The sequence below is a fragment of the Solea solea genome, chromosome 21, assembly GCF_958295425.1.
Source record: "Solea solea chromosome 21, fSolSol10.1, whole genome shotgun sequence".
In the NCBI taxonomy this organism is placed as follows: domain Eukaryota; kingdom Metazoa; phylum Chordata; class Actinopteri; order Pleuronectiformes; family Soleidae; genus Solea; species Solea solea.
The window spans coordinates 8,317,197-8,333,640 of record NC_081154.1 but is presented as its reverse complement, the minus strand read 5'-3'; the positions used below and the strand labels follow the sequence as shown (position 1 = coordinate 8,333,640).

Genomic DNA, 16,444 nt, shown 5'->3' with positions numbered 1-16,444 from the left:
TATGCAGCTATCATTTATAGGACTCTCATTGACTTCTAATCATTCAGACAGGCTACCCAAAGCCTTGTCGCTAACCTTAACCGTAACCAGTTTAACTGTAACCTAATTCCCATTCACAACTTTGTCCTTAACCTGTCCAGTTCCTCAGAAATTAGGTCCTGTCTCAGTAAAACCTGGTTTTGGTCTTCAAGAGGATTACTGGTCCTGACAAGGTCCTAAAAAGTACAGACACACTGCAGTTTATTTTGATTTTATTGGTCAAATACTCCAGCAAAAAAACAGCCGTCTCAATTTGTTTTGTGTTAAAATGTTTGACACACAGCCAGTGGCATTAATGTAGTATCCAAAACACCATGTGTTCGGTCCAATAATTTTATAAGAAGACAGTAAGTCTGCAGTCATTAAATTATTTTATTACCTGTGGATCTTACAAATCTTTAATAACTGAATACATTGATTAATTGTGGTGTTACTGACACAAAAAGTAGGTAATTGTAAGTGTACTGATGCCCAAGTTAACATTTGTGTTATTAAGATTTTTCTTAAAATGTCCAAATAAAAATTTATTCATTAAGGTTCCAACAATTAATTTTTTGGCCAGCCAGGAAGCCACAAATGTATGTTTATTAGACGTTAGGCCAACAGTAACAGAGTGTGTATTTTTTTTCATGACAGGCGTTTATACTAAAAATCATATTTGGACATTTTGAGAAAAACAAATATGGTTACAAAAATACAAGGAAAAATCAATAACAATAAATATTAAACACCTGCAACATCACAGGAAAAAATAACAAACTGGTGACTGCATAGCTGTTTTGTTATTGAGACACTTTTTGTCAGTTACACCAAAATGAATCAATGTAATCAATCAACGGTGATAAATGCATCTGAGCCGTAAAAGCTTTTTCCACATGGGGGCAGTGTGCTCAAGCAGGGCTGCCAGCAGGCCTGTTTGATGGGCGAGGAAGAAGAACGGCGCACACAATGCACTGCACGGCTGACAAGGGTTGTGTCTTCCCGATTTTCACGATAAATTTCCAATTCAGTGGAAACTTGTAAAGGGGTAGCGGCGGAGTCGTGCGCTTCCTCTCTGTGAGTATATTTACTCTGGATTTGGTCAGAAAGAGGAATCGTTGTGTGGAAACCTCAGCAAGTGCTTGAACTTCTCCCAAACATTGGATGTACACAGTAAAGGCTGCATGAAGGAGCTGCCCGGCCCGACGGGGGCTTGGCCGACACCCTCGTTTATGGAAATCGACACCGAGGCTTATGATTATTGGGCCTTCAATTTTTTTCTTTATGGTGGAAGGGGAAGGCAGAAGAGTTGCGTGTGAAGAAGCGATATATCATCACCATATGACCGATTACTTGCTAAGAAAATTCCCGTATCCATCCCGTTTTCTCACAAAAATGTTTTTTTTAGCCGGCTAACGTTGGCTAGCTGTAGTGCTAACGTTACGTCTTTCTTTTGATGTGATGCGAATTCAACCATTACTCACGGCCATTAACGTTTCGACAGTAAGACATTTTATTCTTGTGGCTGGCGGATAAAACGTAACTTCACACCGAGGCGCCCGGTTTTTCAAATATACAAGACACGTTGTAAGAATATAATTTTATTCTTGTGTTGCGGGCTGCATAAATCGTTATGTATCGAGTTAGCCGTGTGTGCAAAAGCTAATCAGGCTGGGATCAACACTGCGTTAGCTAGCAGTAGCATTCACTACATAAACTCATCCGATTTGACTTAGTTGCTATTTATTTAGGAAAAGAAAACACGGCGCATTAATGCGATATCATGTCACGACAGTCGCATTAATGTGGAATGTGTGGGTTATTGATCTCGTTACTGTTAGCTGAACGTATCAATTTGCTAATACATTTGTCAGCGTGTGCAGAAAAATAGGAACCCATACGGCTGTGTTTAGCAATTCCGTCGTCGGTGTGGATTTCTTTGTGAAATATATCCAGGGAAGGTTCGATCTCTTCTGTCAGCACATCACCGAGACGTGTCTTTTTTTGTTTACATGTTTGTAACTTATGTGGTTATCGGTTGAATTTTTTGCTTGCTAGCTAACGTTAGCATTGTCCGAGGCACAATTAGCTATGTCCTGACATTTGTGTATGTCTTGGATGATTTAAATTTCCATGAGGATCCAATTTTCAGTGAAATGACACTCAAATTTCGCCTAAAGGAAGGCACTGATGCCAATGGACTGTTGTCAAAGGACGGTAAATAATAGCCACTGGTTTCATTAACGCCATTTTAACAGAGGTTCCCTGAAAGGGCCTGTGTGGTGGTGTGTTTTTTTGCGGTTCGGTGCCTTCCACCGGACCGGGACTTGAACAAAGTGCCTTTGGCCTCACTGGAGTTACAGAGGGAGACGCCGTCTGAATATGGAGGGCCCGAGCCGAAGCACTGGATTTAGGCAGAGCCGACGGTCCCGTTCCCAGCGCGACAGGGAGCGGCGGAGGCGGAGGGTGGACTTGGCGGCGGAGAGGGCCACATCCCTGTCCTCAGGCTCCGACAGGGAGGCTGCTGGTACTAACAGTGTACTGGGACCCGGTGGGAGAGAATGTCGGCCCGGTTTTGGGAGACACAGGCCTCCACGTCGGAGGAAAAGGGAGTCGGTATCCTGCGAGGAAGACATCATCGATGGCTTTGCTATTTCGAGCTTCATTAGCTTGGAGGCACTGGAGGTAAATGTCAAGATTGTACACGCAGTCATCAGCTGTCATCCGTCAAACTGTATTTATTCCTCGCATTAGTATAAACAAAGATGGATGACAACGAAATTATACTGGCAAGCATTTTACACAGCCCTTTGGTGTAGTCTGTGTGATTAAAATCGATACTTGTTATTTACTTTTCTTCAAAAACTATTTAACCTTCCCCACATGGCTGTTAAAAGCTTTGAACTAAACTCAACTCTGACCCAGGGATGAATGATTTGGGGGAAAATATGTTATTGCAATGATTTGTGACTTTGGTTCAGTATTCACGTTAAACAGATGTTGAATATTACTGAGCCTTACCACAAGATGCCATCAAGACATCTATGTAATATGATGCAAGGATCATTGAAACCATTAACACCAAGGTCCAAAACCTGGGTCGGATATGCTGCACAACATACAGTGAATTTAAGCATTTGCCATTTGCTAATTGCGTTGTTTCAAATTGCAGTTTTAATGCGAAAACTATTATTTGTTCAGCCTTACATGGAGCAGTCCTTGCTTGGAGAAAGCACTCCATTTAGGCCATACCCAAACCCCAAGGCATCCCTCTGATGGATTCTGGAGAGGCCTCAATTATTCATGTTCTAATTCTGTGAGGTGTTGATGAGCTGCCAAATGGCTTCTCAGGAAAATACTGGAACAAATATGACCTTAATTGTATATTAATTACCACAAACCCATACAAGTACATGGGCTCCTCACCTCAGACTTGTCATTCCTAGTTTGCTCAGGTCAGTTGTATATGTTCAAAACACACTATATGCCGTCTGTGCGCATTTTGCAAATGGGTTTACCCAACCCAAAAAAGGAGATTATACTTGCGTTATCCTTTTCCCTTAAAGTTTGTATTGGATTGCACTCATTTTATGCTTGAAATAGTTATAATTAGAATAAGTGTGAATACTAAATCAGATGGATAGAAATTTCTCTGAAGAAACCTGTTGTTCACATGTAGTCAGCATATGGTCTTTGTCTTGAAACGCACAGTTCTTCGTTTTAAGTAAATTTCGAAATAATGCATTTTTTTCATCTTTTATCAGCGGACTGATATGTTGGGAAGAAGGAACAAGGGGAAGAGAGGTCCAGAGGAGAACGGAGGAGGGCCACTTTCGGAGCCAGAGGAGGGAGCCCCACACACCCACCCGGCTAGAAATAAGAGAAGAAAGATAGAGGTGAACTAGTGTATTCATGGCTCTAAGGTTGCTGATCATGCTAAGGTTGAGCTGCTTCTAATAGTTGTGTTTACATTTCTGCAGTGCTGCTTATCTGTATATCCTGCTACTGAACATGGTCTAGTTAAACTGGTTTGCTCACAGGCTTTTGCACAAATTCCAACAGCACCACTCAAGGTGTTTCTTTTATTAATGAAGCAGTGGAGAGTGAATCCATACATTCAGAAAATATAATTCTATGTTGACACATTTCGATTTTTTTTTCAAATCAATTAAATCTAATTTAAAAGCAAATTAAAAAAAATAATATTCATGTTTTTTAGGGACACCCTTTGGAGACTGGCTACATTGTAAGTTCCTTTTCAAATGCCTTTTGTTCTCACGTGTTAATGCTGTAGATTATTTCAGCAAATGTCTTGAAGACTGCACATTACCTTCAATGTTCTAAAAGATGCAACTCTGATTTTTTTTCAGTGTGACACAGAGAGTGATACTGGAGATAAGGTATGTACTACTTATTATATACTGCAATATTTCACTGTTACATATGTATGACCCTAAAAAGAGTTTGCCACATATTGTACACCCGTTTTCTGTCATAAAACTTTGTTCCTCTCAATAATTAAGAAAACAACAATCAATATTAATATTTGGAATTACAATTATTTAAATAGTTTGGACGTCTTACAACAGTCTGTCATGATTTTTTTCTTGATATGGCACAGTCAATTTGCTGAGTGATGGTTTGACTTTCACTCGGTATAGATGGGGAATAATTCTAAAGGAATCTTTGTGTTTTGTCTATTGCCAGGCTTCTGACAACGACATGGATCCGGTATTCACAGTCAGCACTAGAAAAGGTATGAGAAGTTGTGCCCTTTTTTCTATTGCTCCTTGACATTCATGACATTACTGATTTGTGTGATATTTCAGTTAGTGTGTCCCAGCAAGACTGTGATAAGTCTCCAATGGCTCAGATTTTAGCCATTATTCTGATAACTACCAAGACATTCAGTGATGTACAATGACATAATATACATGGTATGTTTGGTATGTCACAGTATGGATGTAGTTTATTATTTGAGTTTTTGTTAGGCTTGGTGTATGTCCACAAAGTGATTTCTTAAAATTCAAGACACAGTATTGCACTTTTACAAGGAAAAGTCTGCTAAGGTCTCCTTGATTACCAGTGATTAAGATCCAGATCTGTGACCTGACTTGTTTCAGCTCCATGTTATATTCAGTGTAATCAGGCATGTGTCCTTGTCTGTGTGTCCCTAGGGGCAATACAAATGTTTATCCAATCAAGACTGATTGTGTAGTGTGTCCTAGTCACATAGGGTTGCTGATCATCAGTTGGTAGCACATCCTGATGGTGCCAGTGTTGTTTTTTTCTGTTGAGGACAGCTGCACTTCTGCTTTGGATTATGATACTGGAGCTTAGGGATTCTGTAGATACAGATAATATAAATAAAACAATGCCTCACTACTTGGAACACACTGGCATGTTTTCTTTTTGGAAAATTGACATGAGACTAGATATTGCAGTGGTTGGTTGCACTAAAATTGAGTTGGCAGCTCACTGTGACTTAATAAATTTAGAGACTTTTTGTATGTACAGTAATTAACAATTTAGAGTGAGAATGAGTGACACTTGATATGCAGTCCATTTAATAAGGTCAATGGCCCTGCACTGACCCACTGTCCCAAATGTTGTGATGTTTTGAACCAGGCCTGATTGTCTTCAGGTTAGATTATTCATATCTTTCCTTTTTTCTAAATATTTTGTAATCATTCAAAATATATTTATCATTCAAATATACAAAATTGTGGACCGACGCTGATATTGCGTTTTGTGCTTGATGCAGATCTCTGTTCATGTTGCCTTTCTTGAAGGGCAAAATAATGACTGACTTTTTCTTCTTAGTTGCAGAACCTGCACCCTCAAACATGGGCACATCCATGGGCAAAAGCTGCCCATCTCTACCGGCTTGTTGTGGTGGCATCTCACGGTTGATGGTGACCCCACGAGTATCGGGCCTGGAGCGAAGTCAGGAGAAAAGCCTGGAGCAGCATTTCCCTGAGCCTGTTTCTTCTTCTACCTCTTCTGCCTCCTTCCGTCTGCCTTCCCATTCTCCTGTCACAGCTTCAGGCACGGTGCCCCGTCACAGCTCAATCAATGGTAATGGAAGCCGCCACAACTGCAGCCCCCCACTCTCCAAACCCAAGCCCTTTCTCACTTTGCCTGGACGATCGCACTCCATCTACAATATCAACAGGTATGTTATTTGCAAGTACTTGCATCATATTTTTGATGAGAAATTTTCGTTAGTTTTGAGTCTTACCTATAGAATTCATTTTCTGCACATGATTCTTTTTTTTTTTTATACTTAAATTTTATTCTTTCAGGAGCAACACCCCAGTCAAACCTCCATCATCTGCTTCATCAGTTGCATCTTCTTCATCCTCCATGCGCCCACCAACTCCCTCCACCAGTGTGTCTCTGCCCTACATCAGGGGCTCTGCATCCTCGGGTCCCCTTCGACCCCCATCCCGAGCTAGCTCTGGGGCTTTGTACACATCCTCCCCCGGACTTCCTCCCCCTCCACCTCTGCGACAAGGTCCTACCCATTCAGCAGCAGGTAAAGCCAACCAACAGAGTGCTCTGCATTTTTCTGTCATTCGTGTCTTATGGTTGTACAGCTGTTCTTGGGAACACGGTGACTAATATGTTACGAAAATAGACCAAACTCAGACTTCCTCTGGTGGTTGTCTGGGAGGTTGAGGAAATTATGTATTAATGAACTGAGATCAGATTACTGACTGAACACAGCTGAGTATTGATATTTTTAAAACCCAGACTGCCTTTTGGTAGTCATTATACAGCATTTATACAGTCTGGCCTTTAGTGCATTTGGAGACTGGATATTAAGCACCTTTTTTAAAATATCACAAATGTGTCATTCTTGTATCTATCAGTTTGAATCTAGCATGCATGAACACTAATTCATCACCCTTCCATTTGAGAGCCGATGTGTGGTTAGGATTTATCAGTATTTAGCACCCTCTTATATAGACCAGCAATTGCTGTTTCAGAATATTAACTCCTGTTTCTTGAATTCACCAGAGCGTGAGGGCAGACGCAGTGTCCCAGGGGCTGAAAATAATGCAGCGGCAACAGGCCGCTCCACTCCTGGTGGTCCATCATCATCGGGCTCTGCACCGGGCTCATCCGGCCGGGCATCTCAGAACCAGCCGAGCATCCCTCCCATGGCCTTCCAGTTCCATCAGCACAACCACCAGCACCAACACACGCACACACACCAACACTTCACACCCTTCCTGCACCCTACAGCTACTGCACCACCTCTGGTGAGATTCTCTTTGTCATTGTGATCAACATCTGAGTCAAATTGGAAAGTTTGGCTAGAATAGTCGTATTCATTTTTTTCTTAAACTTGTGCACTGGTTTTGTCTTTTAGTTTGACAAGTATGCAGGCAAGATGGAGGGGCTGTACCGACACCCTGTAAGTTGTCATGATTCACAGATCAATCAATAAACGCTGAGAATGTCTTCTGGGCATGTGTATTTTGATGAACCTATTTATTTTAGTTAAATGCTCCTCCAAGTAATGTGTGTTTTCTCTGTTATGGCAGTTCTTCCCACAATACCCGCCACCCTCAGTGCCGAGTATCCAGCCTGTGATTCCTCCCACTGGGCCTTTCAGCTCTTTGCAAGGAGCATTTCAGCCAAAGGTGAGTGTAATTCTCTAATGCCATCAAATATTTGATTGCTCCAATTAATGATGAAAACACATGTAATATAAAAGGAGGTGTTTGATAACAGCTGGGATTTCCATGGTGATTTAATCGCAATGCAGGGGTGTTGAAAAGTAGCTTTGAAAAAGAAAATTTTTATCCAATATTTATTTTATCAGATGTTGACTTTAAGATGAGTAGACTGTGGCTGATGTGTTGTGCTGTGTGTGACAGCCTCTTGTCCCTCAGGGAACGAGTCACGATATATCTGCACGACTTGGGGTTGTGCCTCACCACCTGCAGCCCAAAGACCCCAGGGTAAGAGCAGTACTTACTTACAACCCGTTTGCATCATTCCTCCAGTGATGTCCTTCTGTTAAAAATATACTAATGATGAAATGCAGTTTAGGCTAGGTCGCCCTGTGACATGGGCCTAGTCAGTGCAGTATAAAGTGCAAAACTATTTCTGATAAGGAGTGAGACATGACACACTGATTAAAAGTGGTTTTACACTTCTGTTCTCTTGTAGCTAACTGATCCATTTGGGACATCGTTGAAAGTCAGTAATGTAAGCAAAAACAGATGTTTTTGAATATCTTGGCTCCTTAAAACCTTCCGCCTGTTTTACTTTCTCGCTGCTTCACTCACTCTTTGCACTACTCTTACTTGTAATCTTTTTCTGCCCTTGCACACCCAGTTAGATATTTCAGATTCAGCACATACCCCAGTGATAATTTGTGGATAGTTTTTATATTCCCATACTCCAGTAACCTTCTGTCCAGCTAGTCCATTCAATCTTTACTGAGCCTAGAGATATTTCTGAAAAAGCAGAGACATCTGACTCTGTGTGCAAAGGCTTTCAAGTTGTACTTGCAAGATTGAAGAATTAAACTGCTGTGATTTTTGTGCTGTGCAGAAACCAGGAAAATGGTGCGCTATGCATGTGTATGTGGCCTGGATGATTCTAAGCCATCAGAAAAAAGTAAAGGTATGTGTTTCTAATTGTTAACCTAGGGTTTTAACTTTCCTAAAGGTACAGAGATAGGGTTCAGATGGAAAATAGTGGCCCCTTAAAATGCTGTGTTAACTTCTCTGCTCTCCTCTTTCAGATGATGCAGGTTGATCCGCATAAGTTGGACTTCCGCAGTGACCTGATGGCCCGTCTTCCTGGACCTGGGGGCCACGGCCCTCTGGGACCCATGGGGGGAGCCCTTCCTCCTTCTCATGACCTGACCAGACCTCCCAATCTGTTTTCAGCTGCAGGTGAAAAATTCATTTCTGGAGGACAGCTCATAGAATGTAAATTTGTTGAAGAATGTTTGATGACTGAAAAAAGATACAAGCTGTTTAGGTTATTTTTCCTCAGCTTTGAGTTTTAATATCTTTCTCTTCCACACATCATTTTAACCGTGACTCTGGCTCCCTCATCTTTTTCATTCGCTTATCCCTGAGGTTGAGAAAGCTCCTGTAGTTTTACTAAATGAGCCACAGCATGAAGTGTGAAGATTTGATTACTCATCTTTTGGTTTGCTACTCTTTTCCTTCAGGTGCAGTCAATCCATCTTCCGCTCCATTTATCTCTCCTTCAACGGCCCATTCCTCATTCCTCCCACCAACTGCACACTTGGGTAAGAACCATTTATAAAGGCACATTACTCAAGTCATTGATTGATAAATTGTTAAATTAAATGTTGCTGTTATAAATATAATTTCAGGAAAGTTTGTAACAACACAGTATTTCATATTTTCACCTTTGGTTTTTTTTTATTTTTCTTTTAAGATCCGTATGGTCGTTCCCCACCTTTTACACCGCTGGGAGCTCTGGGTTCTGGTGCCTTTGGAGGTCTTGGCAGCCCAACATTGGGTCAGTTTCACAATTTCTCTGCTACTAAAACACAAGGCCTTAAGTCTGTCTTAATATATTGCCCTTATGTGGGTCATGTATCTGACAACGTTGCTGAACATTTGGACTACACATTCGCACAACAATCGAAAAATGAACAGCAGAAACATGCTGTTGACTTTTGCAACATTTTTGTTGTTTTTTTTGTGACTGTTTTTTCAGTCATTTGGGTAAGGGGACTACATTTTCACTCAGGTTTGAGGTCAGCCTTATTGCTTGGTCTCATCTCTGTACTGACTTTAAACTGTTTCCGTCTGAAAGAAACTTCACTCAAAGTCTAGACTTAAAATTCAACTGAACAGCTAGTGAGGTAGTGAAATTGTACACGTATCTTCCTCCTGGCCAGGTTATGATTTTATAGATGCAGCTACAGGGACGTATCTGCTGCAGTTAATTGAGGGAATGTAAAAGCACGTATATGGAAATAAAACCAAAAAGGCTGTAACTTAGGATGAGACATGTTTAGGTTGGTACAGTAACATTTTTATTTTAAATAGGTCATCTTTTACAGTGTAGTTGGAGGTCGTTTTAAGAGAAAACTGTGTGGCTACATTTTGTCGAGATGGATGGCCAAAAAGCCAGGTGCAATCGTTGCTTCAATTAATGAGTACACAACGAATTCCATCTTTGTAAACATCCCATCTTAGGATCATAAAAGTCAATGAGTATACAAAGTTACTAGGTTATATTTATGTACAGATAAAGATAATTGGTAAACTGAGGCTACCTCTCTCAAACAGTAAGCATCCAAGTTGATGTGGATGATGTTGTGTGTGTGTGTGTGTGTGTGTTGTAAAGCTGTGAAAATTAAAGAAGTGGTTGCTTCTGAAGGAAATTATAGTGATACTCCCAATTCAGCGAATGTCGTTGGAAAATTATACTAAACAGCTGTTCACATTTTAGTCTGAAACTGATCCTGTTCTAATTAAAAACCCACAGTCGTTTTGAAGCCTCTAATATGTCACTTTTTTCTGCTGTTACTATTACCTGTTCAGCTTTTATCTAGTCCTGGGAATTGTCTGTGAAGATATTTAATCATGCAGGTCACAATCATCCGAGAACTGATGAATCGAGAGCAAATGGTCCGACCATGCCAACTATGTGTTTCAGCTTTTCATGGACAGCCCTGAGTAATCACATGTGGCTATGAGTATTAAAATAAATCTTGATCTCATTATATGTATATTGGTACTTTAAAGCTGCATTTGGCAGTATTGCTGGAAATAGTTGACTGTTGATTTTCATCTGCATGTTGTTAAAGTACTCATGTTTTGGGATTGCTGCTCTCTGTCCTGAGCTCCTCATCAGATGAGTACTGACAGACATACTTTTTTAATATGAAGTAAATGACCAGAGATGTCCACACATTTTTTATTTTTTTTTTGCCTTATCAGAGGTTTGGATCTGTATGCAGAGCAGGTTTGGTGGAACAACACGTAGGAGTGCCTGCTGTCTGTCTCTCTGAACTGCTTTTTTAATCCGATTGGCGCAAAGCTGCCTATGAAGGGTCAGACTTGGTTGTGAGGCTATAAACGGAGCCCAGAAGTTTCATTCTCTCTCAGATCACTTGATTTATATTATGCTTAAATCTTACTATGGAATTATTAATTAATAATGCTCCAAAAAATCACTGTCTCTGACTATATTTGATGGTTAAATTAATACGTTTAATGTTTTTCTCAAAAAAGAAAAAAAGAGTACATTAAAACATTAGCACAACTTAATCTTTTTCTCTTCTATCTCATATCACTCTTACAGCTAAGCTCTCACTATCAGAGACCTGCTTTGAATGGCTGTGCTAAGCTTTGTCTTTGATATAACAAGTACAAGGTTGAGAACTTAAGTGTGAGTCACCATGAAGACTGAGAGCAGTCCAAATAAAAATAAAAAAACACCATAAAGCCTTGGTTGAATGGGGGCTTGTCCTGTTATTGAGCTGTTAAAAACGGAAACAAAAAAACAAATACCTTGTACTAGCTGAACTTGATAACAACACCCAAACAAATTTAAAAAAACATTTTCACTTCCATAAGATAGCAATGTATAAAATCTGAAAGCTTTGCTGTAAAAATGTTTTTTCTTCTACAGCAGGCTCAATGTTTGCCCCTAAAGACTCACCAGCCAGCTTGTCCAGCCCCAACCACCCTGACGCATGGAATCGTCTGCATGGCGGCCCATCTGGGTTTCCTGTTGGCCCTGGTTGGGCTAAAGCTGTGGACAAGAGGGATGAGAGAGATCGTGTGAAGGATGGAGAGAGGAGAGATATCCCCCACATCAAGGATGAAAAGGACAGGTATGTATGGCGTCCAGCTGAATTTTTACTAGGGCTTTAATTTAAAATGAAAAGCTTTGATTTGAACACAAGATGGTTTTAGTTGACAATCACTAGCCACATTCCTCACCAGCAATATTGTTATTGCAGACAGAACTGCAAAAACAGCAACACGCACAAAATATGTTTAAAGCAATTAGTATCTCATCTCCATCTTAGGTTGGATTCTGTGTATTCTCCTCAAGCTTTTATGATCTTATATTTTACTTGAAATGCTGTAATTATTTATTTTTAATTATTTAAATGTTGACTCCATAAAATCAGAATATGAGGATGTTGTATAATGTAGTTATTGAAAAATATTTTGTAGCATAATCTATTACATATTCTGTTCTGTTAATCCATTCTAAACCAATCCTTGATGCAGCTGACACATTTATACCTGAACCGCTTTAAATGTGTTGTTTTGATACACATTTTTTTGTTTTTGCAGAGACAATATGCTGTATGGCAGACAACCTGTGAGAATGTCCCCAGTTGCCCCCTCCTTCAAACCCCGCAGTAGCACCCCAGTCTCCCACATTAATGGTCACAGCAGTGTCCTAGGGAGGGGCAGTGGACCTATTGAGGACTTGACACGCAGCTTAATGAGAGACCGAGACCGTGAGCGAGACAGAGATGGGGACAAGAGGCAACTGCCAACAGTGTCCTCACGAGGGCCTCCTCTTGCATCTTCATCTTTAGTAGCAGACCGGGACAGACCGCGGTCTTCCTCCTCATCTGTGCTCACTACCCCCCCACCTTCAAATCGCTCAGCCCCATCTCCTTTGGACCTTTACCACCGCTCCTTGGTCCAAACAGCACATAGCCAACACAGTGAATCCTTCCACTCCCAAAGAGACGGTAACATCTCTGCTTCCTCGGCAGCTTCTGCTTCTGTCACTTCTTTGTCTCAGGCTAGGAAGCCTGACCGGACCACAACACCTGTCTCCAAACCTCCCATGCTTCTTCCGCCAGTAAAAGTCAAAGAGGAGCGTAAAGAAGAGCCGGAGCACATCCCCATCACCCTGCCTACCCCAATGCCCAACCACAGCTTTGACCGCCCCAGTAGCCATCCCCACCACCATAGTTCTGGTACCCCTTCCTCCTCCTCTTTATCAGTGACTCCCACACCTGGTGTACCCCTTCCACCCCCCACTCAAAACGCTCCTTCCCACCAGCACCTTTCCCTGCTGGATCGCCCAAGAACCATTGAAGCATATCTGGGGAGCACAGCAGGACCTCCAGGTTTGATAATGGGTCCAGGAGAACGTTTCTCTCATGGTCCAGCCCATGGACCGCCACATGGCCCTCATAGCTTCACCTGGGACCCCTGGAGGGAGCTGGCAGCTCAGCAACAACATCAGCATCGTAGAGAGGCTTTGGCACTTAGGTCAGACCCACATCTGGCCCTGCGATCTGATCCACATTTGGCCCGACTGTTGCAGCATCAGCGCCTTCTGGAGGCAGAGAGGGTCGCATGTGTAGCTGCAGCTGCTGCAGCAGCATCCCCTCACCTCCCTCCGACTTCTACCTCTGCATCCACTTCTGCTGTTCGTCAAGAGTTTGGCCTAATGGCTCATCATTTCGACCGCCCTCATCATCTTGGGCCCCCAGGAGGAGGACTAATTGATGAGGAGCAGCGTGCCCAAATCCTGAGGGAAGACTTTGAGCGGGCTCGCTACTTTGGGATGCACCCACACATCCCTCATGGCGCTCACCTCACAGGTCCCTCTCATGCTGCTACTGCCGCTCACCTGGAGCAGCTCCACCATGGCCTTCTTTCCCACTCGCTTCCCCCTGGAGCCTCTGCTGCTTCACAGCACCATGCAGGACTCTACACCCGTCTAGGCCCACTAAACCCACACCATCTGCCCAATGGTATTCTGCCTAAAAGCCCTTCAGGCTTGGTGGGGGCTATGGCAGTGGGGGCACCACCTCCACTCATTCCGTCCATCACTAGCCGGTCATCCACACCTCCTCGCAGACTTGGAGGGCCAGGTGAACTGGCACTGTACAGCAACCACAAAGATGGAGAGTCTAGATAGTACAGGGACAACACTGGAGGAGATTCAGGGATGTGTCAGGATCACTGTGCTGCTCTCAACCTGCCCCCTTTTCCTCTTGAAGACTACTAAACCCTTCCCTCCCAGTTACACAACCAAACCAGCTCCAGTCTCCCATAGACAAGGGTAACATGACTTGGCTGGAGGTAATGGTAGGGAGGAAATGCAAGAATCATCAGTGTGACTTGGAATATGTCCAATGGTTCTATCAGTGCAATTTAAAGGTACATGGTTTCTGTGCATCCTTTTATGTATTTTTATTTTATTCTGGCTGATGGTTATTACAGTACTCACTTTCAAAAGCTGTAAGAAGAGGCAGAGGACAGGTTTTTTTTTTTTTTTCATTTGTCAGGTGAATTATCAACCATACGTTTAATCAGCCTATTCAAGATGGATTGGAAAAACTTCCAGAGGGATTTACACTTTGAGAACATGTCATGGGTTCATTCTCAGCTTGGTTATCTCATGGGATATTATAAACCCCTCTTCTACATAAATCAAGCCTGATTAGGTATTGTGGTTGAGGGTTTTTAGAAATACAGTGGTAAAGTGGTGCTTTCTGTTCTGTCTTTGTGTCTTTTTGTCAGTGTGAAAAGACAGATTATTGATTACACCATTTGATGAGTATCAGTAAGCATTGTACCTCAGTTTCCCGCATTACCCAAAAATGTAACCCCAAACCTTCAGTTTCACTGATAAAATTCAACCTTTTGGCTTGTTTTTGTTTTCAAAGGATGGATGGTGAAATGAACTGTGTGAATAAACACAGTATTTTAGAGCTTCCTGTAACTGTTTTCCAGTCTCCTTTTGACTATACAAGCAGGACCAGATTATAGTAGTCTAGAGATATTGCCTTTGTAATTATTATTCTTAACATTAATTATCTTCTATAATAATAAATATATTCATTGTTATGTTATTTGTCATTGTTTCAGGTATCAACCAGTACTCTCTCCCCAGGTAGTAATGTTTCAAATCATGCAAAAGACGAAGCAGAAGGCTTTCTTCACAGAAAACTTTTTAATGCTTGTGAACATTAAGCCTTATTGATTGCAACCTCTGGCCTCTTCAAGGATCTCATCTATGTCTTTGTTATGCGAGAGAGGTTTACCTGTTTGCCACTGGTTGTGTGCCGTTTCCATTTGGGACTATGGTAGCCCTGTACATTGAACTGTCAAGTTGTTCAACAAAAATAAATTATATACACGGATAAGTGGGACATCTGCTGATGAATTGAAAAACAAATATAAGGACGTGTGTCAAGAGACAACCAGACAGTGGGTATCCTGAGAGGAAAAAGACTGGGTCGATTATTTTAATATGACCATTTTATACCTTTCAAACCCCTTCCCTAGAGACCACAAAGATTAATTATTAAATGAATTGTTGTTTACTCTGTTGTGTGCTTCTTTTGTTCTAAACCCAATTATTATCAGTGCAGTTAAGTCAAGGCAAGTTTATTTATATAGCACTATTCATACACGGGGCAACTCAAAGTGCTTTTAACTATTACTACTGTTTTTTTACAGTCTCAGTCCACATTGACATTTACAATACACAAATATAGCAAAAAGACTGGGGTGAAGCTTAGGAATTTTATATTTCATTTTTTTATTAGATTAGTATTTCATACTAAATATCACAGCAGCCTTATGTGCATATGTTAAATATATTCTACCAAAAGTGAAATACCGTCAATTTATTATGAAAATAGTATCATTTTACTCTGGTGTCAAATTCAGTTTGACCAACTGTCCAAAACACAATCTTCCAGTTTACTATTATGACTAAAAAAGGTGAAATTCCCACAGTCTCACATAGTTTGTTAATTTGCTTAAAATGCATCCATCATTATGGTAAATAATGTTAAAATTATCATTCTATCTGTCAAATTGTCAGTTAACTGGTCGTAGTTTTAATTTAATGAGGAATTAACAGGAAAATAAAAAATACTCACAATACGAAAGTCTATATAGGGTCTACGTCTAGTGCTATGGTCCTTTTCACAATTCACAATTTTATCCAAGATTTGGAAGAAATCAGGATGATGTATCTTCAATAAGTATTTGTCACTGCATTCAAACTAAATTATTACAAAATATATTGATTTCTTTAATTTGTGTCTTTAAGAAAGCTATAGAGCCTCACATATGAGAGCCTGTGATCATTTTTAACAAGAAGTTGACCAGCAGACATATTTTTACATTATTTAACAGTTAATTGATGAATTGACAAATTGTCTCGGTTTTGCATAACATTTTCAAGCCCAAATTCCATATTTAAAAAGGAAAACGATTTACTTAATTGTCACATTACATCAAAAATGTCCACATAATCATGGAAAACAAAAACATTGTTATCATAAAAGGAAAACACGTATAAAACTTATTTTTAGAAAACTCGAAAATAAGCGGATTGCATTGCAATGAAACATTACATGGGACTATGACAGATTAGTAAATATGTACTTTTATTCTCGTTTTAACAATCA

At 40.9% G+C, this 16,444-nt stretch overlaps 1 protein-coding gene across 4 annotated transcripts; it reads left to right on the top strand.

Annotated features, from left to right (window-relative positions):
* Nucleotides 1-972: 972 nt before the first annotated feature.
* Nucleotides 973-15,346, top strand: fbrs (fibrosin). Of its 4 annotated transcripts, none has more exons than XM_058620788.1 (18): nt 973-2,703; nt 3,783-3,914; nt 4,238-4,264; nt 4,389-4,418; nt 4,726-4,774; nt 5,842-6,193; nt 6,324-6,556; nt 7,042-7,286; nt 7,397-7,441; nt 7,572-7,670; nt 7,923-7,991; nt 8,203-8,241; nt 8,590-8,661; nt 8,783-8,936; nt 9,221-9,301; nt 9,454-9,537; nt 11,665-11,869; nt 12,342-15,346. In XM_058620788.1, exons 1-18 carry the CDS (start codon nt 2,401-2,403, stop codon nt 13,933-13,935), a joined length of 3,813 nt encoding a protein of 1,270 aa, XP_058476771.1. In that variant the 5' UTR covers nt 973-2,400; the 3' UTR covers nt 13,936-15,346. The 4 variants fall into 4 exon arrangements, with proteins under 4 accessions (XP_058476771.1, XP_058476770.1, XP_058476773.1 ...); XM_058620787.1 differs by having other exon boundaries at nt 7,908-7,991; XM_058620790.1 differs by lacking the exon at nt 8,203-8,241.
* Nucleotides 15,347-16,444: the final 1,098 nt, after the last annotated feature.

Bases quoted from the DNA above. Each gene is read 5' to 3' on its own strand.
- fbrs (XM_058620787.1), top strand. From the start codon at position 2,401: ATGGAGGGCCCGAGCCGAAGCACTGGATTTAGGCAGAGCCGACGGTCC. The intron at 8,662-8,782 runs GTATGTGTTTCT...CTCCTCTTTCAG, and splicing joins GCCATCAGAAAAAAGTAAAG to ATGATGCAGGTTGATCCGCA. The intron at 11,870-12,341 runs GTATGTATGGCG...TTGTTTTTGCAG, and splicing joins ATCAAGGATGAAAAGGACAG to AGACAATATGCTGTATGGCA.